General features: G+C 41.2%; 1 protein-coding gene across 2 annotated transcripts in view; it reads right to left on the minus strand.

The window, feature by feature from the left end:
- Positions 1 to 26,441, minus strand: part of kctd1 (potassium channel tetramerization domain containing 1) — a 35,731-nt gene extending 9,290 nt beyond the window's left edge. Inside the window, exons 1-3 of one of the 2 annotated variants that reach the window (XM_088338305.1) lie at positions 25,913 to 26,441; positions 5,314 to 5,492; positions 1,613 to 1,757 (exon numbers count right to left, since the gene is read on the minus strand). In XM_088338305.1, coding sequence (XP_088194431.1) covers positions 1,613 to 1,757; positions 5,314 to 5,477 — 309 coding nt within the window. In that variant the 5' untranslated portion in view covers positions 5,478 to 5,492; positions 25,913 to 26,441. Of the gene's footprint in view, positions 1 to 1,612; positions 1,758 to 5,313; positions 5,493 to 7,871; positions 8,385 to 25,912 lie in introns of those variants that run through there. The other variant, XM_088338299.1, reaches the window with a different exon arrangement.
- Between the last annotated feature and the right edge of the window lie 238 nt (positions 26,442 to 26,679).

The following is a 26,679-nucleotide window of genomic DNA, read 5'->3' on the forward strand; positions in this document are numbered from 1 at the left end:
AAGGAGGCTGTGAAATCGAGTGATGTGGCTAAGGGAGTGAGTGCTAGAAGCAAGCAACGGCCGCAAGTTTTGGAAGAGGTTGAAAAACTTTTGATGATTTTTCTCTCCCCACCGTCTACCTGCGCCTTCTGCTGACCAGCACAAAAGTAAGAAATCCTATTCATAATTCTTTTCTTTATCCTTTTTTTTATTTTTACACGTTCTTGTGAGATTACAATAACGCAAACGTACGATTAGCCTGGGTTAGCTTTATGATTACGTTGAACATTCAGGTAAACATTCAGGGTGTTGGAACTGAGCCCAAAATTCAGGGTGTTGGAACGGAGCCCCTTTTCTAACAAACTTCTCACAACTTGTTGTGGAGACCCGAGTGCTAAAGGACTTGTAAACGAAATATTTTTTTTATATTTTTTCACGTTCATGTAAGCGTAATCTTTTGTACAGAAGATTATGATAACGCAAACGTACGATTAGCCTGGGTTAGCTTTATGTTTACGTTAAACATTCATGGTAAACATTCAGGGTGTTGGAATGGATTAAAATGATTTACATTATTTTTAATGGGAAAAATGATTTCGGTGATCGAACAAATCGGTTTTTGAACAGGGTTTTGGAACGGATTATGGTCGAGAACCGAGGTTCTACTGTATATATATTTTATTTTATTTTTAATTATTTTATTTTATTATAATTTTTTTTTTTAGACCTGCGAAGCTCTGAGCCCGCGAACATGGAACCATGAAGTAGCGACGCCCCTTCAAAAAAAAAATTGTTTTATTTTATTATTATTATTGTTTAGGCCCGCGAAGCTCCGAATCCGCGAACGTCGAAGCGCGAAGTAGCGAGGTCCCACTGTATAAAATCTGATTTTGCCAAATGTATAGTATGTTTTTGTAGTGAAGTAGGGAGCTAACCTAAAAATGGACAAATGGAATCTCTACTGAATTGAAATCTATATTTAAATATGCACAAAAAATAATATACAGTATTAAAGCAGCATGGGGGAAGGATTCCGAATAAACAAAAAAATTATAAAGATATGTTTTAATATATTAGAAATATATACAGTACCTATATCAATTTACTGTAAATACAAAATTATGTTTATCAAATCACGTTAAATAAAAAAATCTAATTTGTTACAAAATAACATTTGATAGGGTTGTACGGAATTCACACTGCTGCTTTAACAAAGTGTGCTGCTTGGCCGTCAAGGCAGTAGATTTTAGTTCCCTATGCTGCTTGACATGGGCCTGTCTTTTGTCTTTGCTTATTTTAGCTGACATACTTTCCTTTGATGGATCCTCAGTGTGGATAATCTATCAGATGATGAGCATCTTTTCTTTCTCCCAGGGGGCAGGTCCCGTAATTACTGACTGAAGGGTACATAAGATTTCAATTGTAAGAATCCTAATGGGTCACATGTAGTGTAATTCCTCTTTGGCAGATGGAATAATAATTCATGTGACTCAATTACAAATTGTTGGTTTTCCTCCTCTATCTTTTATCTTTTAGCCATTGGGACCTTTGCATAAAAAAGCCGCCGATTGTTGTAGCAATTGAAACGTGATTTTGGAACCTAAAAGTCGCATGAGATTTTCTGTCAGCTTACCTTAAAGTCGTCTGGGATGAGCAGCTTCGACGTCCTGAGGAAGTTGAGAATGTAGCGGAACATGTGTCCATCCCTGTCAATGAAGTAGTGCTGCTTGAGGCTGTCCAGCACTATGGGCTCGGTGCCATCAAAGAGCCGTCCGATTCTGAGCAGTGACAGGAAGGATGTTGGAAAAAAAGAGCGTCAGCATCTTGACCAAACCAGCCTCCCTAGCTTTGCATGCCCCAACATCCAGGTTATCATTTGGTATTTGCCTATTTCCTGAACTGCTTTACTACCTTGAGATAGACAAATAGGGTCTATTATTTTGATGAGGTTATTAATCTTACCCAAGCAGACCCCAGCATTTTACAAGGTTAAATAAAAACAGCATTTTAATAGCATAGCTCCCCATAGTGTTTTTTAGGTGTCGAAAAAATTCAAGACTGTAACAGACTACCACCACAAATATCGATACCTAACAACATCCGGCAACAATATCTGGTATTAGTGTTCACCCATGACTAATTCTTATTAAAGAAAATTTATTTAAGTGGGATGCGTTGTTTGATATGTCTGTAAAACGTTAGGTATTCTCTCTATTAACTATGTGTTAACAATGTCCAACTGAGTTACAAGATCTTTATTTTCCACTGTTTCTATCTGCTTTTATCTTACTTTTAGCAGACCTGTTCAGTGCGGAACATATTAAGTTTGGAGGAATGGGGTTTCGGGGTAGTGCTGGAGAGTGATATCAAGCTCGTCCCGGCAGCGTTTTTTTTTTTTTTTTTTTGAAAGGGTGAAAGTAAGAAAAGGCGTGCTTCTAGCAAAGTCCAGACGCCAACCCCAAGAAAGATGAAAAAGGAAGAGTTTATTTGAGCGTGTCTATGAAATGCATCATGAATGAGTAGACTGAGTATGCAATGATGACAAAAGCCAGGAGAGGGCAGCAGAGAGAAGCAAGGTTCCAAATTCCGTACAGCTCCTTTAAAGTGAAGTCATGTTTAATTGTATAGCCCTTAATCACAAGGAGTCTCAAAGGGCAACGCAGACCACAGATTATTGCAAACTACAGACTATTATTAAATCATTCCCTGATATTAAATCTACATGAGTAAGGAAAAACTCAACAAAAGGAGAATGAAGAAACATTGAGAAGGGACCACACATGAGGTAATCCCCCTTCCAGGATGACCAGGCTGCAACTAATGTTGCAATAACAGATAATACACAGATATTGTCAACAGAAAATATAGGTTTTCATAAGCTTGAAAATAGAAGTGTGTTTTAGACCTAGATTTAAACAGTTCCACTGAGGTTGAAGATCGAATCTCAGAGGGTAGAGCATTCCACAACACCGAGGCCCGAATGGAGAACGCTCTTGAACATGCTCTTTTTGGCACTTGGGATCACTAATAGATAACAAATTAAATAGTTTCACAGGGTAAATGCTTTTAAATGCATTTTTTGTTTGCTGTTGGATTATCTTTGTTTTGGCACTGATAATTAGTTCATCTCCAACACCCTATTATGTAAAATGTCGGCAAATTTATACAATTGTCTTGACCACCGCCCATCACATAACCAGGAAGAAGGTGAAGATCCAGACTCCCTTTCAAGCAACTAAACTCTTTTTGAGTTTGCACTACTATACTCAAAACGTAGTTGAGTTCAGTTTGGATGCTTATACAGTACAGTAATAGCATTAGCAAACAGTTTTGCCTTATAATAACATGTCTCCCTAAATAAATGTAGTACATGTACGTGTAGAGGCAAAAAAAGTGATATGTAGTTCTAGTGGTAGAATAATGAAGCAAAAGAAAGGATAGGGCCAGCTGGTTGAGGTGCACCCAAGGCAAGGTGCTATTTGCCCTGGGGCACATCGCTCGCGGCGACCCCCTGGCCTCCAGATGGCCCCTCGCCCTTTGGCCTTTTTCCTACTGCTGCTGTGACATCTGTCCAAAAAAGCGCTTTGTCTTTGTCTGCACGGTGCATTCTACATCTTTGACTGGATTGACCAAGCGGGTCCAGGTGTTCAGCTTAAAATTTTAAGCTTCAGTTTGTTTTGCGGGAGACTCCATTTCTGTATACCTTTACTGTGACATCAATCCCGTATAGCTGTGTTTACACTGTCACATAGACTGATGCTCAGAGTGCAATTAAATAATACCACATGAATCCCCCTGTCACAGAGGCAACCAAAAATTCATATATTATATATTTAATTATTTTTACAGTTGTGTGAAATAAATTGGTGGTCCTTTTTATAGTAAAGTCAATAGAATCAGTAGCTGAGTTACAAGAACAGTTTTGTGGACACAAGAGTTCAGATAATGCAAAGATTTTCCAATATTTTCAGTTACAACTTTTGTTTTTAGATATACCAGGCAATGCGGTAATGTGATACGTAGAAATATTTATTTAAATAAGCTTAGAAAACATCGTTTGGCCAAATTCCCTTCAATTACGTGAAAACAATTCAACACTCAAACAATTACTTGTTCCTTAATACTTTAAAAGGGTTATTCTGAACTTCTCTTTCAGAAAAGCTGTAAATGTATCTCAATTTCACAAATCTATCTTTGGCCAATTAAAAATTTACAGGCCACGATTTTTTTTTTAAAACTGTTACAGGCAATTAACTGGCTACTAGTATCCTGATCAATAGTATGGGTTCATTGCCATTTGTCATGGAGTACTTTTAATGAATAATTACATAGGTCTGTTTGGCCTTTTTTCCCTAAGACCATTACCGCTAGTGGTAATAAACTCTAAAGTAGTCATCAATACCAAAAACAGTTACCACTATAACAATACAAGAAAATTCCTTCCCTTGAATCTGACAGATAACTCAAGAAATACATATACATCTGTACATGTTTTCCATTCAAACTGCATAAAATAATGCTACTATAAATATTACTCTTATCTTTTAATTTATGCCACCAGAGAGGAGCGGACCCTGATATCAACCACCTTTACCAGTAACCAATACAGTATCTTAAAATTAGGCTGGTATTGACAGCGATACCTAAGTATCGGTGCTCTCCTATACCTAATAATGATCATTTAACACATAAGGTCTCAAACTAAACCTTCTTAGGGACCACCAATGCTAGGGGTCCAGATGAGTTGGGGACAAATCATGTTTTCCAAAAGAAATATCAGAAAAAAAAATCACCCTAATGCTCTCAAATAGCTTTTTGCTCCCTACGAAAAAAAGTTAGAACAATAGACAATGTTAGGTAAGTAAGAAAATTTGTAAGTGAGTAATAAATAAGTCCAACAATAATTCAGCAAATAAGTAATAAGGTACATTTTCTACACAAAAAAAGGATCAATATGAGAATAAATCAATCGAGCAGTAAAAATGGGATGCACTTACTTTAAAATGGCATATCAAAGGCTGGGACTTTAACCCATCAGTTTGAGACCCCTGATTTAGCACACTAAGACAGCTTTAGATACTTCCCCAAACCTTTGTAATAAATTCCTAAATTTTGGACGATAATTAAACAATTAAAAAGCTTGTGATATTGTTAGTAATAAAAGTAGTGGACAGTGTTTCTCTGACTGTTTTTAGCTCTTAATTCCATCCAACGTCAGATTACCCTTCATAAAACTGAAAGCCATTTAAGTGTAACCAAACAACGCCTCTGCTGTCTGCAGCCAGTAGTGCACGCCCCATCTAGCTTCCAATTGAACACGGCAGGAACACTCACCGAGATTCCGGATATTTGGTGAGCGTGGCCAGGCTGCTGGTGTACATGTGCCCGCCCACATCGATGTGCACTGGCGCATTGGATTTGGTGAGTTGCGCTGGCGTGGGGATGCCCTGGTTGCTCAAGGGAGACACCGGCGAGCGTGTGATCATGGGTCGGGACATACTAGAGCGATTGTCCTGTTGACACACATTCCAGTTGCAGATTAGTTCATTCATACATTTTACGTAGCGCCGGAGTATTTGTTGGACAAAAACACACACACACAACCGAGGACAATTTGGTCATCAAATCATTCGGCATGCATATTCTAGAAATGTGGGAGCGATCGGGGGTAATTGGGAAGGCCTAAACAAAAATTCAAACCCAGAACCTCAAAACTAGGAAGTAAACATGTTAACCAATTGTCTACATTGCTAAAAAGAACTACTGGTAGTTTATATAATTTTGCTAGTAAAGATTTTTCATTTTATGCAAACAATGGTATTTTAACCTAGAACCTCAAAAAATGTATAGCCAACTTGGTTTCCACAGGAGGGTGTAGAAAATAAGCCTTAAATCTACTTTTTATGACTTACATCCAGCAACAGTATGGTCGGTGGGCGGGTGATTTGAACCCCTTAACCACCATTGGACACCATTTCCTGTGGTGTGTCTTGGGAAAGTATAGCCTGGGTCCGCCCATCCCTCTCAAGGCCAACAAATGTTTAACCTCAGACTGGATTCAGGATTCAGTCAGACATTAGGCAGACATTTTTGCCTAAACATCACCATGTCCTGTACTTTAGGTGAAGTGATAGTTTCTATTCAATGAAACCCCTGAAAAGGCAAAGAATCTTTCTAAATGACATCTTTATTTGAGAAGTGAAAGTTGAAAAAAAACATTGTGAAGACTTGTTCAAACGACTTTTCGGAGAATACGTTTTAACCACATTTGCTTGGGTAAACACAATAATCACTCTTTCTGGACTACATTTTTGACAGGCCTAACATAACCCAGTTGTACACATCTCTTTTTGGACTATGAAGGCACGCTGAGGACTGGTTAGCACGTTTGCCTCACAATTCTGAAATCCCTAGTCTGATTACAGCGACCCCCCCCCCCCCCCCCCTGTGCGGAGTTTGCATGTTCACCCCATGCCTGCGTGGGTTACCTACCTCAAAACAGACATGGCAGGTCAATTGGTGGGTCCAAATTAAGTGGCAGTGTGAATACTTGTTTGTCTCTGTGTGCCCTATGACTGGCTAGCACCAAGATCAGGGTGTCCCTTGTCCATTGCCCGAAGACAGCTGGTATGAGCTCTAGCACCTATATGAACCTAGTGTGGATAAACGGTATGGAAAATGGGTGGAGTTTTAGGGACTAAATCAAGTCTAAAAGACTAAACTGGGGGTCTCCAACGTAGTGCCAGCACTAACAACACCTGAGTAGCTTGCGGACAGGTTCTGAAAACTGGGTCATTGTGATTTTTATGTAAAATGTTTTTTTTTAGTGATTGATTGAGTCTTTTTGACTATGCTTCCAATAATTAACCCGGTAATAACATAAAAAGTTGTTATTTTAGAAATGCATATCAAGCTGGAAGCCCTTTGCAATAATTAACACAGATAATTAGCTCTTAGTTTCAAAAAGGTTGGAAAGCCCTGGACTACACATAATTTAGCCCCAAATCAAATGTCCACAGGACGAGTGGGTTGTTAGTTTCATCTGAAAAGTGATGTACGGGATTTGAGACAGTTCTACTCCCTGACGCCATCTTCTGGCTTAAATCTTCATTGCAGCCTCTATCAAAAGGTCTCTATGTGGCGCGTACATGTATGTGCGTTTATTAAATGCGCTCAAATGAACTCTTCCTTTTTCATGTTTTTTAAGGGTTTGCATTTGGAGTACTTGCAACAAACTTCCTTTCACAATTTTCATGCTTCACTAACAAAAAAATCTTGAGACAAGCATGAAAGCATTCTCCGCCCTCCTCCTCCTATTCCTGCTTCCTAACATGTTGTGCGTCATGAACAGCGTTGCTAAAAGATTTAAAGCAGATGGGCAAGGTGGGGGGGATATAAAGGCTCTTAGAACTCAGTTCATACTTCACTGAGAGTACATTCTACTTTTAACTTTTTGAGTACACATCAAACAAACTAACCCGGGGTTTGAAAATAAAACATTTGGATTTTTAAGCAGGCATGCTAACTTCTCCATTTCAACGTGAGCCCAGAAATCATGAAAGTAAGGGGAAACAGTTCAACGAAATATAAGTTCCTAGCTCGACCTTGACCTGAATTGCCGCCCGTCTTCACAAGTTCAACCCCTGCAGGCCAAAAAAGAAAATTAATGTTTTTTTTTTTAGGAAAGGCGTGAGGGGGTTCTAACGAGACTGCCCCCTAACCTTAAAACACCATTAGTAGCGTACTAAAGGAGCAGGGAAAATAACTATAACACTCACGGTTATAGAGCTTCTTAGACGAAACCCCACCAAAACAAACCTTACTTCGTGAAAATAAAACGCGAATCTACAATTCCTAATGTCACCCCTCCCTCGCAGAATTGCAGCATTTACCTGCGCCGGCATGACGCTGTTGGGCGAAGAGGTGACCGAGTGGTCATTCTGCTTGAGCGACGCGGCGGGCACCGGCTCCCCTCGCACGGCGTACATGAGCGACGACTCCCGGCAGTCGGCCGCCCGCATCGGCGCCCGCTTGAGGGGAGCGTGCACCGCTGCCTCGTCCGAGGAATTTATTGGCCGCGGTCGCTTTCTCGCCTTCTGATGGGTCAAGTCCATGATATCCGTCTCGTCCATTTTGTCTGTTCGTCGCTGGGTTTCCTTCGTTCTGGGCTTCGAATGCGAGGAGGAGTGCGAGCGGGGAGAGCGTTGCTGTCAGGCGGAGCGGCTCGCTCGCAATGGCTGCGAGAAGTCAAAGCCCCCGACAACATTAGCATCGCAGCGCCCGCGGCTCTTCGAGGCTGTCGCTCTTTCAGCGGCAGCAGGTACGAGTGTCGCATTTTCACGGGCAAACCAATCCTGTTTCTGCACGCGCTTTTTTCACCCCCTTCCTTTTACACAGGAACGGCTGCGAAACTCCCCACACGCACCCACCTTCTTTGTGGATGGCTGACCCGTGCCCCCCTTATATCCCTAGTTTTGCCACTCATAATGGCCTAGTAATACGCACACACGAACAAGAACGCACAAAAGTAATCAAAAACCTTCAATAAACGACTTTCTTGTGTTGTGTCTTGGGCAAGTACAGCCTGGTGGCACCCATCCCTCTCCAAGTCAAGTCAAGTCATGTTTATTTGTATCCAGGCTTTTTGGGGGGGTTGCTCTTCCATATGCTCAGGGTTCGTACGGGTGCTTGAAAACCTTGAAAATGCATGAATTTGAATGTGTTTTTTTCTAGGTTTGAAAGGTGCTTGAATTTTGTGTTAAATGCTTGAAATCGTTGCCATGTTTCTCTGCAGTCTGGCTCAATAGACCACGCAATTAAGTCTGCTTAAAACTGATGGCACCACTGCTCTCTGGTGGCTTCGCTTTGCCATTGCATTACTTTGGCTAAGTCCAAACCGGATCGCCACGATAACTCCGCAGATATGAAACTGGCCCCGTAAACGCTAACATTCCTCATGATGTCCTCAGTTTAGTCAGTTATTTTAATGGCTTACTTAAAAAAACAAAACAACAAAAAAAAAACTATTTCCTCTGGTAATTGCAAAATATGTGTTCCTTAAAACCCCCATGTGTAATATATGGCCACTAGATGGCAAGGTTGTCTGGTGCGAACGAAAACCAGTGCCGCAGCAAGACAGCAAACATGAGGCTGACCTAAGTGGGGATTCCAATATGTAAAAGAAATACACATTTCTCAAACTATGACTTTTTTATATAAATTGACCTTGTTATTTGAGTTGATGTATATTTGCCTTGTATTCAATGTTTATTCATTATTTTCTTTTAACCAAATGAAGGTTTTTGTACCAACAGGAAGCCCTGTTTAAACACACTGTCCTTTTAAAATTGTGAGTTGTTCACAAATACACACAACAGCTGGGCATGTTGTTTTTGTAAATTCATCCATCCATCCATTATCTGTACCACTTATCCTCAGTAGGGTCGCAGGGGTGCAGGAGCCCATCCCAGCTATCTTCGGGCATTGGGCAGGGGAGACCCTGAACTGGTTGCCAGCCAGTCGCAGGGCACACAGAGACAGACAAGTCACTTGCTCATTCACACCAAGGGACAATTTGAACCGGCCAATTAACCTGACATGCATGTTTTGGGGAATGTGGGAGGAAACCGGAGTGTCCGGGGGAAACCCACGCAAGCACGGGGAGAACATGCAAACCCCACACGGGTAGGCTCTGATAGCTGGACTTGAACACTGAACCTCCGCACCGTGGGGCAGCGCACCAACCACCCAGTCACCGTGCTGCCTGTTTTTGTAAATTGTGACTGAAAAAACAACTCGAAATACAACTCTTCCTTGGCTATATTCAAACTCATACTGCTACTCCCACTGTTTTGGGTCAATAATGCACATGCATCCTGTAGTAGTCCGCTGATGATGTAAGCTGTGGAAAGATTCTTTTCAAAAATATTAACACACGTATCATTCAAATCCACAAATATGTCCACGATTTACACAAGATAAAAAATCATATTTCTTTATAAATTCACACGCAAAAGAAAAAATGGCGAATGCAAACGGCAGATATATATGGGGGCGTGAAAAACACTTGTGAAAACAGCAGACATATTTGAGGAGCACTCTGTGGCCTCAAACAACAAGGCTATGGATTGATTCCATCGGATTTCTTCTTTTAATGGTACTGGAGAAATTGGAAAATGTGCTTTGTAAAAAGATGTACGAACCCTGGTCCCTGGTTTCCATGCTCATCAGTATCAGGAGACACCTCCTGATCTGACTCATATATATAACACTTTCATCATCTGATTACAGTTTTTGTCTTTGTAAAACGTCCTCCTGCTTTTTGGAAATAACTGGCAGTAGCCCCAGAGAGTAGGTCTCCTAGGCTGTCATTTTGTCATCCGCCACTGGAACTGACCTTTGTTTATTTAGGAAACCACACTAGAATGGCGCAAAACCACAGACAGTAAAACTCTCATATTTTTGTAGTCCTCAATGAAATATGACCAATTAACTCTGTTCTGTTTTTTCTTTTTTTTAAAAAACTTTTTGATACATTTGCAAATAACTGCTTAACTCTTTCGCTATCAATGAAGACTAAATAAATATGTCAAAAATCCCCTCTGAATTTAGTGCCATTAACGGATTTAGATGTCAATTCCTCATTTACCTAAGCTAGCTATGAGGGAACTGGGTTGGAAGTCGACGGTTTAAGCCATTTTTAGTTTTGTTGACAATTCATCAATAAATCTATCTCTACTGCTAACGACTAAAATCGTCGAAAATAATTTCATAATTTGGTGCCATTGACTGCTTCAGATGTTGATTATTCATTGATTTCAGTTAGGTGGGCTGGTAATTAATTATCTAAGCTGGAAGTTAATGAGTTAAGATATAAAACAACTATTAATTATTTTTGGGACCAAACTAGTTTGGGAAGTGGGAATTATAATTAATTGATGATCCTACATTAAACAATAGAATAGTAATAATAATAATAATAACAATAATACATTGTACTTCGAAGTGCCTTTTAGGACACCTAAGGTCGCTGAACATATATTAGGACACAACAATAAAGCAAGAGTAAAATAAGAGTAAAACAACCAATTAATAAATAGCAAATAACAAACATCAGAATACACTACAGACGCTCCCCAACCTACTAACATTCGAGTTACGAAAAACGGTAGATCCGAAAAAAAAATTCGGGATGTCGAAAAATATCTAACCATTGCTGTAAGTTGGAATTTGTTTTGTGCACCTTTTTCCGAGGACAAACCATTACTGTAGTGCTTCTTTTCCGCCGCTGCCGACGTGTTGTGGCACCCTGAAGAAGAAATCCGGCTTCCTCTTCCTAGTTTGTGTCTAAACATACTATACTGTATCTCCAGCGTGTTAAGAACGTTGACATTTTTATTGTTTAAGATCTTGTGCATCCATTCAATATGGTTGGTGTAAAGTGTAAAGAAGAGGCGAGCAGTTTCTTTTGAAATGAAAGTGGATTAAGAAAGCTTAATGCGGTTGAGAAAATGGTTGGATCGCTTTTTTCGGCCACCTTCTACCACGGAGGAGGAAGTTGTCTAACTCTTGAAGCTCATCTTCTAAAAGTAAGCTGAACTTAACTTTATTTATTTTTATAGAGCATTTTATTTTATTAAATGGTTATTTTTCAGTTCAGAGCTATACAGGTTACTTATACAAGCCTTAAACATACTTAAATAAACCATAAACATTGATTTACCACTAGAGGTCAGAGTATCATATAATAAAGCAGAGGCGTATCGTACCTGTAGACCAATACCACATACGTCAAATGTGTGGCCAACCACATCATTAAGCAAAAACTTATAAGTGTCTGAGTCTCTAAAAATATTTGGGTTGAAGGTGTGCTTTGAACAAAAACTACATTTCCCGCAATGCCTGTCGACTACAACACCAGTGAAGTGTCTGGTCATTGTCATTACATTGCAGCGTTCCCATTTCAATGCCAATGAGTGCAACTGAGAAAAAAATATCCAAGATTTTGTTCTATTTAGTTTCAACACAAAACCCATTGGAAGGCGACATTTTTTTCAATGCAAATTTAATGTTTGTGACAGGATTAATCGATTAATTCAGAGCTATTTACATAAAGAAGTGGTCACATTTATTTTAGATAACATTCAATTACATTTAATCACAATTATTAAAGTGACTTCAGACCCTTCAGACCTTTTGAGGACAGCCATTATGTTAAGTTTGACACCCCGACCTTTACCCATACCCCTGAACCTCTGTCAATTGCTCCCCTTTATTAACGCTAGCAATTTGCCTTATTAAGTGATTATAAAATTTAGAATCACTGCGTGGCACCTATTTATTTACAACAAGACGGGTATGTATGTAGCCTACCGGACACTATTAGCAAGCTACAATGACATTGTTGTCTGCTACAAGTGACCGGGACTGTCATGATTACCCAAGTGGAGCCACCTGGGGTAATCAGGTGGCGCGCTGGAATGTGCTTCCTGATTGGTTAATGCTCCCTTTTTAAACACGTTACGCGGAGAACTCTTGGTCGGAGGATTGCTTCTGTACCCCGTAAGACTCTCCCGATTACCTGTGCCTTCTTGTTTACCTGATTCAGCCTGCCTGCCTCCGGTCCGACCTGCTTCCGTCCCACGCTACGATCTTCTCTTCAGTCCCGGTAAACTCGACCTACTTCCGTCCACGCTACGATCTTCTCTCCAGTCCCGGTAAACTCGACCTGCTTCCGTCCCACGCTACGATTGGCTACGTGTCCCGAAGTTGTCTTCACGGCGTTGCTGCTGACGTTCGACGGTCATCGCGTCTCCCGCTAACCCTGTACGCTTCCCCAAATAAAAGACTTGAAACGAACGCTCTGGGGTCTCCTGCTCTGTTCTGGTCCGCCCTGACAGAATCCTCCGACCAGAATGGACCCCGCGTTCGTACATTTGCCCCCTGACTACTATGAAAGCCTGAATCAGCAGCGCAATTCCCCTTCAGAATGTGCAGTTCGGCAAGTCCTTTCCGACGTGGCAAAATTGGCTAAGGCACCTCCGGCCGTATGACTGCGCAATGACTCCCATGCCTGCCTGTTCGACTCCCATGCCTGCCTGTTCGACTCCCATGCCTGCCTGTTCGACTCCCATGCCTGCCTGTTCGACTCCCATGCCTGCCTGTTCGACTCCGCTGCCTGCCCGCCCTGAGTCCGACTCCGCTGCCTGCCCGCCCTGAGTCCGACTCCGCTGCCTGCCCGCCCTGAGTCCGACTCCGCTGCCTGCCCGCCCTGAGTCCGACTCCGCTGCCTGCCCGCCCTGAGTCCGACTCCGCTGCCTGCCCGCCCTGAGTCCGACTCCGCTGCCTGCCCGCCCTGAGTCCGACTCTTCTGAATCTGCCCGCCCTGAGTCCGACTCTTCTGAATCTGCCCGCCCTGAGTCCGACTCTTCTGAATCTGCCCGCCCTGAGTCCGACTCTTCTGAATCTGCCCGCCCTGAGTCCGACTCTTCTGAACCTGTCCGCCCTGAGTCCGACTTTTCTGAACCTGTTCCCCCTGAGTCCGACTCTTCTGAACCTGTCCGCCCTGAGTCCGACTCTTCTGAACATGTCCGCCCTGAGTACGAGTCTTCTGAATCCGACCCCCCTGAGTCCGACTCTTCTGAGTTGACTCTCCTGATTTTCCTGTGTTACCCTGTGACGTGCCGTGGGTTTATTTTTTTTTTTCCTGGGGAACTTCTGGAGCCGTTCCTTGAGGGGGGGGTTCTGTCATGATTACCCAAGTGGAGCCACCTGGGGTAATCAGGTGGCGCGCTGGAATGTGCTTCCTGGTTGGTTAATGCTCCCTTTTTAAACACGTTACGCGGAGAACTCTTGGTCGGAGGATTGCTTCTGTACCCCGTAAGACTCTCCCGATTACCTGTGCCTTCTTGTTTACCTGATTCTGCCTGCCTGCCTCCGATCCGACCTGCTTCCGTCCCACGCTACGATCTTCTCTTCAGTCCCGGTAAACTCGACCTACTTCCGTCCACGCTACGATCTTCTCTCCAGTCCCGGTAAACTCGACCTGCTTCCGTCCCACGCTACGATTGGCTACGTGTCCCGAAGTTGTCTTCACGGCGTTGCTGCTGACGTTTGACGGTCATCGCGTCTCCCGCTAACCCTGTACGCTTCCCCAAATAAAAGACTTGAAACGAACGCTCTGGGGTCTCCTGCTCTGTTCTGGTCCGCCCTGACAGAATCCTCCGACCAGAATGGACCCCGCGTTCGTACATTTGCCCCCTGACTACTATGAAAGCCTGAATCAGCAGCGCAATTCCCCTTCAGAATGTGCAGTTCGGCAAGTCCTTTCCGACGTGGCAAAATTGGCTAAGGCACCTCCGGCCGTATGACTGCGCAATGACTCCCATGCCTGCCTGTTCGACTCCCACGCCTGCCTGTTCGACTCCCATGCCTGCCTGTTCGACTCCCATGCCTGCCTGTTCGACTCCGCTGCCTGCCCGCCCTGAGTCCGACTCCGCTGCCTGCCCGCCCTGAGTCCGACTCCGCTGCCTGCCCGCCCTGAGTCCGACTCCGCTGCCTGCTCGCCCTGAGTCCGACTCCGCTGCCTGCCCGCCCTGAGTCCGACTCCGCTGCCTGCCCGCCCTGAGTCCGACTCTTCTGAATCTGCCCGCCCTGAGTCCGACTCTTCTGAATCTGCCCGCCCTGAGTCCGACTCTTCTGAATCTGCCCGCCCTGAGTCCGACTCTTCTGAATCTGCCCGCCCTGAGTCCGACTCTTCTGAACCTGTCCGCCCTGAGTCCGACTTTTCTGAACCTGTCCCCCCTGAGTCCGACTCTTCTGAACCTGTCCGCCCTGAGTCCGACTCTTCTGAACATGCCCGCCCTGAGTACGAGTCTTCTGAATCCGACCCCCCTGAGTCCGACTCTTCTGAGTTGTCTCTCCTGATTTTCCTGTGTTACCCTGTGACGTGCCGTGGGTTTATTTTTTTTTTCCTGGGGAACTTCTGGAGCCGTTCCTTGAGGGGGGGGTTCTGTCATGATTACCCAAGTGGAGCCACCTGGGGTAATCAGGTGGCGCGCTGGAATGTGCTTACTGATTGGTTAATGCTCCCTTTTTAAACACGTTACGCGGAGAACTCTTGGTCGGAGGATTGCTTCTGTACCCCGTAAGACTCTCCCGATTACCTGTGCCTTCTTGTTTACCTGATTCTGCCTGCCTGCCTCCGATCCGACCTGCTTCCGTCCCACGCTACGATCTTCTCTTCAGTCCCGGTAAACTCGACCTGCTTCCGTCCCACGCTACGATTGGCTACGTGTCCCGAAGTTGTCTTCACGGCGTTGCTGCTGACGTTCGACGGTCATCGCGTCTCCCGCTAACCCTGTACGCTTCCCCAAATAAAAGACTTGAAACGAACGCTCTGGGGTCTCCTGCTCTGTTCTGGTCCGCCCTGACAGGGACGATCTGGAGTAGAGCCAAGATGGTTAAAACGTGATCTATCTATCAAAAATAAAATAAGTTAAACAAAAATGAACTTAAAAATGTTATACCGTGTACACAATTTGAAATGATCAAGAAATGTATAAAACATGGGGGAAAAGTGTAAGTTGAGAAGTATGTATACCACCTGTGTCAAAGTCAAGACCTGCGGGCAAAAATTGGCCCTAAGAAGGTTTTCTTTGGCCCCCTAAGATGATCTTGAGTCATTATTGGATCACACAAAAGGAATAGTTGTGTATTGGTTCTCATTGTAGGTTATAATTAAACATTATTTTCGTTGGGCATTGTTTATTCTCATAAATCACAAATTTGCTTACCCTGAAGAATCAGCAGCAAAAAGGAGAATGATAACTAGTAGATCTGCATTTTACAAAACAGGAATGTATCTTGAGAAATGGAAGAATGTGTACAAAGGCGTAATTGAGTCGTTGGAATGACAAGAAGGGTGACAAGTGCCTTGCAGTTCTGATACAATATTTGACATGAATAATGAGACCCAACAGATGCTTTAGTGCTCCAATGGGACAAATTAGTTGTTTAACGCCCTGAGTGCTGTTTTTGAGTAAGTATTTTTCAATGTTTGATAATATCCCACAAGAAAAATAGTATCTGTTATTTTTTTTGGAGCTTGATCCGTTCATATTATATTAACTCAGGGTTGACAGATATTACTTACTGATTTAGAACTTTTAATGTTTTTTTAGCTTGACTTGTACAAGTTTTAATCAATCAGGGTTGACAGGTATGAGTGAATGATGGAAGGGGGATTACCTCATGTGCGGTCCCTTCTCAAAGTTTCTTCATTTTCCTCATGTTGAGGTTTTCGAGTTTTTCCTTGCCCCCATGTAGGTTTTAGATCAGAGGAAAGTGTCATAATAGTCTGTGGTTTGCAATAACCTGTGGTCTGTGCAGCCCTTCGAGACTCTTTGTGATTAAGGGCATCACCAAATAAACATGACTTGACTTGACTATGATTTAAAGATGTCACACTACAAAATCCCATAAGGATACCGTTTTGAAATTTTAGCGAGCCTACTTTCGGGTCTTTTTTAAATTATTTTTTTCTTTTCATTCTTATATTTTTTTTAATTATTTTTTCACTAAGAGCCACTGAGAAGAAACAACTAGTTGGAATTGGTTCCCACCAAGCAAAACAATTCTGTTGTAAAGAGACTAAAGTTCCTTCCAAAATGCAGCTTTATTTGGTTAAGAAATTAAAGTTAATTTTCCACATTGTCAAGCTGTTCAAGACCTATAAGAGCAACTTTATAGCATGATTTAAATAATTGATGCTAATAATAAATGTGATGCAGACCATTTTTATAAAGCACATTGCAGCTTTCATCATATAAAAACTGCACCCTTTAACTTTGCAATATAAAATTCTACACAATAAATTCCTCAGCTCAACCGGTACATCACCTCAGAAATTTGTGACCAGTTCTCGCTCACATACACATTGATAAAAAGTTGAGCTTTACATGCTTAATTCTACAACAAAAAAAGGCCCTTTTCTTATAATATCTGTTTAACACTCCAGATTTACCACAAGCTAATAGTTAGCCTTGCATGTTTTGTTCAATTTCCCCAACTTTGTACAGAAAATGGAGAGTAGTGGCAAAGTTTGGGGGGGCTAACACCAATTTAAATAACACTCCGATTGAAATTAATTAGTTTAGGCATTGGCCTTAAAACATCCTCAGTAGCAAGTCGTGCTGGCAGTGTGAGTTTCACACCTAGGACTACCCAATTAGCAATTAAGCTTGCCTTTGAGTGCGAGCCTGCAATGTGCTGTGTGATCCCGGTATGATTTGCATGCCATTTGTGCACGCGCTGATAAGCAGGCAGGCGGCAGCAATGCATAGTTTTAAAATTCAACTCCAGGATCCCTCGCAGAAGGCAGAGGGTAGCTCAGGGGCAAATGAGAGAGAGAGGGAGAGAAAAAGCACATGGCTGCTCTTCAAAAGGCGACCTGTGTAAGGCAGCCGGCAAAGTGCGTGGGATCGCACTCAAAATGCAGGTAATTTGTTCCCTGACTAATTTGCGGGGATGATGCTGCCTGCGACAGTTGGAGAGCAAGGAGAGCGCCCGTGGAGAGTCAAGTTCTGAAAACAGCTCGGTGGAATTGGATTTTCTCAAAGCCTTGTCATCCCAAAGGTGGATTGCGTGTAAAATCTTTGAGGCGTTATGGAAAATAGCAGGAAAGACAGGCTGAAAGGGAAGTGGAGGCCGGGTGGGCGGAAGCAAGTGGCAGTGGCACACGATCTGGCGTTGAGTCGGCGGGGGTAAACGAAAGCGATCACTCTCGTCCATCTCAAATTTCAAGTGTCAGATCCGACATTCAATTTGTGACCAGTTCTCGCTCACATACACATTGATAAAAAGTTGAGCTTTACATGCTTAATTCTACAACAAAAAAAGTCCCTTTTCTTATAATATCTGTTTAACACTCCAGATTTACCACAAGCTAATAGTTAGCCTTGCATGTTTTGTTCAATTTCCCCAACTTTTAATCCTTGTTTTCCTAAAGATACACTTGGATAACACTACAACCCGGTGCACCGCTCAGGACCCGAGTTAAATTCCAGCAATTGGCTTCTCTGTGCGGAGTTTGCATGTTCTCCCCGTGCCTGCATGGTTTTCCCCTGGGCCCTCTGGTTTCCCACATTCCAAAAACTTGCATGACAGGTTTATTGGTGACTTCATATTGTCCCTAGGTATGGATGCATGTGTGAATTGTTGTATGTTTATATCTGCCCTATAATTGGCTGATAATCAGTCCAGAGTGTCCCATACCCACTGCTGGATGTCTGCAGGGATGGGCTCCAGGACCCCCATAACTCTAGTAAGCGTAAGCGGTTCGGGAAATTATTGAATGGATCTGATTCCCTCTGCTTGACGTACAGACTTACACAGAATACATGTGGCGGCGTTATGTAATTAGGACACAACAAATGTAACTATTCCGTTACAGTTACAAAAGAGGTCATCAAATTACAAGTACAAATAAAAATTAGTTTGCAGGATTACAGCTTCATTTAAAAACATTTTTATGTTGCACACTTCAGGAGATAATGACGAATTCTGGTGTGCGTGGGATTTAACTTTTTATTCTTTTACTTGTTCGCATTAGCTTTGTTCATATTCGCCATGTCTGCTCTCTCTCTCTCCCTCTGTCTATCTCTGTCTCTCTCTGTCTCTGCCCGATGTGCCCGAGTACAAAACATGACTGTATTACCAAAAACTCAGCGCCATTAACAAAAAAGTTCCATATGATTGAAATGCAACTAAGAAGTTAACATCAACCAACAATTATGAAAATATAAATAAAATAACATGAGATTAAATCATTAATGCCCTCCTACACAACAACAATTCCTTCACTTCATGTACTCATTCACATGTATCACACATTTCCCATACATAATGCGCTGGATAGACTTTTTGTGTCCATCATATTTTTAATCACGGATACGACAGAGACAGAAAGAGATGACATGACATCCCAGATATTTGAAAATTTAGAAAGTGAACACTTCATAAATTTAAAACAATATCGGTATCCTTATGTGCTCTTAATATAAACTAAAACAGAAAATATCTTGTCTGTGATGTGAAAGAGAACGTTTTATTTTTGCTCAATACACGATACTACGTGGTTAGAATGTAAGCACTTTTATTTTGGACTACAAACAACTACATGCTCTAGGTTTAATCTATTTCTTTTTCAAGGATACATTGTTCATTTATCTATTTATAAACTTAGTTGATTTTGTTTTTTAGCATATTCGATATTGGTGTAATCAAAAAGTAATTGAATGTAATCAAGTTACATTCATTTAATGTTATGGTATTTGGACTAGGTTATTGATCACATTTTTCAACAGGTAACTAGCAACTGCATTGCATTACATTTTTAAAGTAACCCTCCCAACCCTTTTGACGTATGCTAAATCGGATTCGGACAAGTCAGCTTCGTTTTGGAAAAAGGGGCAAGGTGGATGTTAACTTGACACCCATTTAACTTACAGTTTTTTACAATACACATATGCACGGCAGCTGAGTGGTTAGCGCATCTGCGGCACAGTTCTGAGGTCATGAGATCGAACCTTTCTGTGTTGAGTTTGCATGTTTTCCTACCACATTCCAAAAACATGCGTGTCAGGTTAATTGGCCGGGCCAAATTGTCATTAAGTGTGAATGAGCGAGTGAGCTGTCTGTCTCTGTGTGTCCTGCGACTGGCTGGCAACCATTTCAGGGCGTCCCCTGCCCACTGCCCAAAGATAGCTGAGATTGGTACCATCACCCCCGCGACCCTTCTGAGGATAACCGGTGCAGATAATGGATGGATGGATATATATAAAATCAATTTACAGATTTCTCCTCTTTGTAGCTGATTTCAAGTTGTGTAAAATGCTAATCCAATACATGACAAAACATTTAACAATTGTTTTTCGGTGTGGTTCCTCAATATTCTCCATGGTAAATCCTGTTATGTTTTTCCCTGATATTTGATCACTAGGGCATGATTTCAATTCAGAATTTTCCGTCAGTAAGATTGTAACTTTGTCCTTTGAAGATTAAAGACTGGCAATGTTTGTAAATAAAACGTTTGTGCAGAAAAAGTTTCCAGAGTTTGTTTTAAAACATATTTAGCATGGGTTTATCCTTCCCATGGAATCCCGGTGCTCCACCGTTAATAGGACAAAATCAGAACCAGAAGCAGCACATTCAAACAACAGATGTACCAGATCTTAATTCCTGTTATCTTCCACCACGTTGACCAAACTGCACAGCATCGACTCTCTGCCGCAACAATCAAGGAGAGTGGGATCAGCATCATGCTGCTTTTACATGTTTCAATTAGCATTTCAGATCAGAGTATTTTAGATTCAGTGAAAACCGAGGCGGACTGGTATTTACATAATCTGGATAGTTTTGTCTCGGTATTGTAGCCCCGTAGCCACTTGAGCTCAAATGTCCGCAGGATACGGACGTCTAAGTGCACACGTTGGACTCGTTTCGGTCACAAACCGCAACCAGATCTGCTACGGTGTGATTTACTGTTCCGCCGCTTAACTGTAGCCATCGTACTTTGTGTCTTTGATGTGATCGAAAATCTGTGCTGCATCACACTGAAGTCTTGAATGTATAACATAACTCAAAAATATGTGAAAAGTCTCAATTAGATGTCAGGCAGTCCTACACTGCAATTCACACTCATTAAAGGTTCACCCCATCCCTTTACCCAAACATCTACATTGAGAGATCAGCAGCTCCGCTGAAAGCTGGTCATCATCTCAAACAGGGGTATCCAACCTTTTCCCAGCTGAGAGCAACTATTTTTTTTACTAATTAGCTCAAAGGGGGCCAAGTTTTATATGTATTTTGAAAATAACAACTTATGATGGTATTACCAGGTAGACTCAACAACCACTAACAAAATTCATTTTACTAGAAAATTACAATGACCTCGCATTGGTGAGCTATTTTCAGGACCGTGGGGACCTCGGCTGTTTTTAGGGGGCACCCTGGTGGCCGCAGGCACCACGTTGGAGACCCCTGATTTTAAATATAAAGACTATCAAGTAGATGTTTTCTCAATTCATTACTTCAACAAACAGGGAAACACATACCTGCCAACTTGTTTGTTACCCTGTATTTTATACGCCATATAACGATTTTCGTACGGGGAAAAAAACAAAAGTATTTCATTAGAAATTCATTATTTCGTCTTGCCCATTTAAGCTCTTATCCGGATTGTCTCAGCCAGCATCCTAGCTTGCCAATATTGTCGGGGTACACTAGCAAATGATTTATTTATTTGGTGCATTGCTCTGTAAGTGAAATTCACAGAAAATGGTACCCCGTGACCCTAGTGAGGATAAGAGGTGCAGAAAATTGATGGGTGGATATCAAAATAGTAGCTCTTGGTATCAACCAGTCACCAAAATTAGCACTCAGCTTCAAAAAGTTGGTGACCGCCTGTGTAGTACAACTTATATCGTGTCTTACAAAGCACAAGAAAGAATACAAACTACAGATACTCAAAGTGACCGAACGGCACATTTTTTTTTCCAATTCACTGGCCCAGCCTTGAGCGACTCCTCTAGCAAGCAAGCATAGGGTTTTAGGTCTTTGGGTACCCTTAGCAGCAAGATGGCAGACACTCATGTCTGGTCCCTTTAAGTGACGTCAATGCTATGTCAAATAAATACAAATTTTTCAACCTATGAGTGTTTAACTTATCAGTGCCACAAGGTATTCATAGGTTTTTAGAAGCAATGTCCGTCAGTGTTAAATTGTGAACATACACTTTTGTTTTCATTTATCAAAAAACTTAATATAAAGGTTTTGCTGCTTCTGTTCCGTAAGTATCAAGCCTCTGGGAATAATTATAGTATGACAAATCGCCACTAGAGGACAGGAATAGCTTTGATCGGATCTTTGTCTACACACCAAGGAGCCCCCAGTTCACCATGCTGTGTGATCACGTTTCCAGGAAACACCTATTGCAAAGTTTAGGCATCGTTTGTGCCTAAGTTCTGTGTTCTTACAATAAAATGTTACTTTGCGACCAAAGTTCTCTTGTGCTAATGAAAAGCATTACTTGGATATTAGAGTTATCAAAAATGCACAAAAAAAGCACCAAAGTGAAAATTCTGCTTAAAATGTATCCTTTCACAAAGGCAGTTTTTCTCAGAAGTTTTCTTGGAAACGAGTAATTTAAAGAAACTTGGCAATGTTCAACTGTTGTTTACCTACTTTTTTCTAATGATGAGGGATGACGCTTTTGTTTTAAATGTGCCAATATAGCTACAAAACTAATGTTTCTGTAGGCCTTCAAAAATGAGGAAAAAAATGGCTGGCACCTTGATTCAAATTTGAGAGAAACGTCTGGCATTGAATGAGTTTAAAGAATGTATGTTTACAGCTCATGTATTTGTGCTTTTGATTCAAATCATCATACCTATCAACCTGTACGTTTTTGCCATACAACGTATGTTTATTATGCATTTTAAGACGTGTACGTCGTACAAGAATATCTGTATGGAAAAAGCGCAAATTTGTCACTTGTGGGTACCATCTGGTATACACAGACTATCATGAAATGCCAAATAAATCAAGTCAATGGCCGAACCTGAATTCATTCTGATCTGAAAACAACAAGCGTGGTTGATTGAGTAAATACATGTGGTCTTAAAAAACATCGGATTTCATGTGGTAGTTGTGTAGTGAAAGGAATTCTGTCTCTTTTTAGAGAACCGGCTTTTTCGGCTCAACTCATTGAAGACAGCTCACTTGCTTGGATGCATTACATTACAAATTATTATGTTGTATAAAGAAGTTAAGAAAAAAAGGAAGTATAAAGGGAGAAAATGAAAAAAAGACAGGTTTGTGGTTATTCCTTTAATCAGTATATTACCAACCATAATTTAATGCAGAGAATGAATTCATAATTTTAACAAGAAAATCTATTATTCTACTTAATTATATTTGCATGCATTTTTTTCCTTCAACAGTGAACGCCCAAGCTACCTAATTTTCGAACTTTTTTTTATAATAAACCTCATTCATGTCGAGTAACTCAGGATCTCATAACAAAATGTTTATAAACAATATATATCATAATACAAAACACATGTACAATATAACATGTTAAAGTACATAAATAAACACGTTTGAAAAAACATATATGGTGTAAGATTATTTTGTATTTTGTATGGGAAAATACGACAGTTTGTAAGGGCATGGAGCCTTCATGAAATGAAGTTTGGTTTTTCCACTTTGGGGCGCTATATAATATTAAATGAATAACCCTCATTTCCCATGCATTGCACACAACCCGCCTACAAATTGACGTGATGTTTTATAATAGCACCATCAAGCGGCCACGACTGATATCACACGGCGTCTCACTTTCACACGCCTCCTTATATGTGCGTTTTCAAGACATTTTCACAAAAAAAATGCCAGCCGATTGTGGAAGTAAAAAAAAACACCATTCTGTGGTGGATTTGACATCAATGGGAGTATACCCGGGTTTGGTGTTTCATGCCAAATAACAGACCCGTTTTTTACGCACAAACAATGAATACACGACATTTGTCATTTTCATCATTTATGGAACAAGTCGCTCATTTGGATGTGTTTCTTTAAAGGTACAAGCCGTCTTGTTCTTTTTGTTCCAAGATAGAAGATCAAGTGGAAAGGTGCCTGGGGCATGACTCCACAATGAAGCCTTTCAAAAAAAATGGGCTTCGGGCGAGCCAGGAAGTAGAATGCGTTATTGACTCCACCAAAAAGAAAAATGAAAGAAAGAAAGAAAAGTAAAAAAGAAAAAAAAACGGTTATAAACGGGAAAGGAAGGGGTTGAGGCCGTTTAGGGACGCAGGGGTCTCAAGCCCGCGGCCCAGGGGCCAATTGCAGCCCCCGGGACAATAGTTTGAGGCCCCAGCCTTAATATGAAGGTGCAAAGGACAGTGTGTACTGTATTATTTTACCACAAGATGTCGCTGTATTCTGTCGTGTAGCCAAAAGATCGAGACTCCAAGTGACCAAAGTGCATCTTATTACTTTTGAAAAGAAGAGGAATAAGAAAAGGAAAAAAGAGATAAAAAGGAATTAAAAAGAAAAGAAAAAATAGAAAAAGAAATAAGACCAAAATTAAACAAGGAAAGAGGAAAATAAAAACGAAAAAAAAAATTAATGAAAAATGATAAAAAGAAAAACAATTAAAAGAAAAAAGGAGAAAATTTCATTTCACCCATTTTTGTCTTTTTTCCGTAATTCCCTTATTAATTTCTTTCTTTCGTCTTTCTCCATTTTTCCTCTCTTTCTTTCTTTCTTTCTTTCTTTCTTTTCCCCTACTTTTCTTCATTCCTGTTTTCCTTTTTTGGGCTCTTCTTCGCTATATATAATTGATTTTTCAAAAAAATATATTTTGCTCTTCTTTTTGTCTTTCCTGACAGGCTGGGTAAAAAAAGAAAAAGGGTGCCTTTCACTCTCTTTCAGTCTCTGCAGTTTGTAGTCTTCCTTGGACTCCATTTTGTTGCACTACACGTTACAGTGACATCTAGTGGCCAAATGTAAAACACTGTCCCTTTAAGAACAAAGGATTGTTTTTTTTATCGGCGCTGTTTTTGAGGAAACCTCACCCGGATCCGAGCTTCAGCAGCCCCCAAATGAATTGAGTGGAGCGGTAGCATTAGTGATGTGTCGTTCGCGTACCTCTTGGCTTTATGAGCCGGCTCTTTCGAAGTCAACAGGAGCCGGCTTCTCACCAATCAAGAGCTTTAGGTCAGGATGTATTTTTGTCATAAATTCGTGTTGTTGACTCTAAATTTGTTGATAAAATAAAAGGCTATTTAAAGAAACTGAAACGTTAAAAAGTATTTCATTTACATTTTTTGTGTCGTGTTCTTTTTCTGAGTTGCCTCATTTTAAAGTGGCTTGATATGAAAAGGTTCAAAGTTTAAATGAATTACAAGTTCACCGTGGAGAGAAAACAATACATGCTAATGTAGTTTGGTAGAATAATAAATATTTTACATTACTAATTCATTTTGTGCATAATCTTATATTATTATTGGCAATATACCCATTCAACAAACACACAAAAACCTGTGTTATTTTTTCTTCTTTTCCTCTCTTTTCTCCTTTTATTTTCCACTTTTTTCTTTGTTCCTTAGCATTTTACTTCTTTTCCCTGCTTTTTCTTCTTACTCGATTTTTTTCCTTTTTATCTTTACTTCTTTTTTTACCTACCTTTTTACTTTTTTCCCTTTTCCCTACCCTTTTCTTCTTTTTTCCCTTTTATAGATTTTCACGTATCTTCTTGCGTTTTTGTTTTTAACTCTCCCACCAGTTTTTTAATGAGCTTTTTACTTCCTTTTTTTCTTGCTTTTTAGATCATGTCTTCATTTTTATTTCTTTTTTTGTAACCCTTTTTTTGGGTTTACAACCTCCTGCACTTTTACAGCAGTTCATGTATTATAAAACATAACAATAGGGAATATGTGGATTAAAGCAACAAAAACACCTGACGAGCCGTTCGGCTAAACGAAGGAGTCGGCTCTTTTGTGTGCCCCGATCCAAAAGAACCAATTCTCGAAAAAGAGCTGGAAATCGCATTAGTAAAACGCACACATTTTCTTTCTTTCTTTTTTTCTTTTTGCACGCGCGCAAAGGAGTGGGGGTGGGTGGCGAGGGGGGGGGGGGGGGGGGGGGGGGGTCGTTGGTAAGTCAAGATACAAACCGGCCATTTGCCTCAAAATAGGGAAAATGTCGTTCTCATACAATTTTCTCCCTTTTATCGCCAATAAAAGTAGAGAGGGTGCGGAAATTCCAGGAAGCATTTAAAAGTCCGTCGACTCATGCGCGGAAAGCAGTTGCGCTCCCTTCCTCCTCCCCCTCCTTATGCACAAGTCCATTCCCACGATCAAAAGGCGCTTACCTGGGTGGAAAGTCGCTTTGCAAAAATGTCTCCTTTCGAAAAACCCCAAATTCCTCCACGATCACTTCTTCTCTTGCCTCCACTGCCGAGAAATGCAATAGCTTGGTGAAGGTAGACGGACGAAAATGGAGAGAGGAGTTGCTCCGGGGCTCCCCAAGCCCTCAAGGCAAAGATCAGGATACAATTAACTCATGCCTCTGTGCCTCCCAGTAAAAAAAAGAAAAAGAAAAAATAGCTTTTCCCCTTTTCTTCCTCTTTCCCCCTTCTCTCTTTTTATACATTCTCCACAATCAAATGGAGAAATCTGTTTCTTTTCCGTGAATTTGAAAAAGGCTGGCGTCTCGCAGTAGCTGATGTTAATCGTTATGATTAGTTTTGATGTAATGTTGCCCGGGGCCAGTAAACGGAGTCTTTCTATTTGCCAGTCGGTGGAGAAAACTGCACTTGATGATAATTATATAGATGACTACTGCTTTGATTTTCTTTTTCTTTTTTTCCCCTAAGCTATCAAACACAAATACTGCACTCAGTCACTTGTTGAATGGGTTCTACTATGAAGAGAATGACTTGGTCGCTGTTAACTCTTTCCCCCCCTTTTTGCAATCAAGTCTGAATCAGTGCCCGGGGCACTTTGTGTTACTTTGAGTGTGCGTGCAAGAAGCTCATTTCAAACGTTCAGCCAGCCATGCGTGTTCTCAACAGCAAGATGGAGGCAAAGTGAATTACTTTGGAATATCTCTTTTGTTTTTTTCGGTAACACAACCTGT

Source organism: Urocampus carinirostris, chromosome 1, assembly GCF_059441175.1.
Source record: "Urocampus carinirostris isolate Australia breed hairy pipefish chromosome 1, RoL_Ucar_1.0, whole genome shotgun sequence".
In the NCBI taxonomy this organism is placed as follows: Eukaryota; Metazoa; Chordata; class Actinopteri; order Syngnathiformes; family Syngnathidae; genus Urocampus; species Urocampus carinirostris.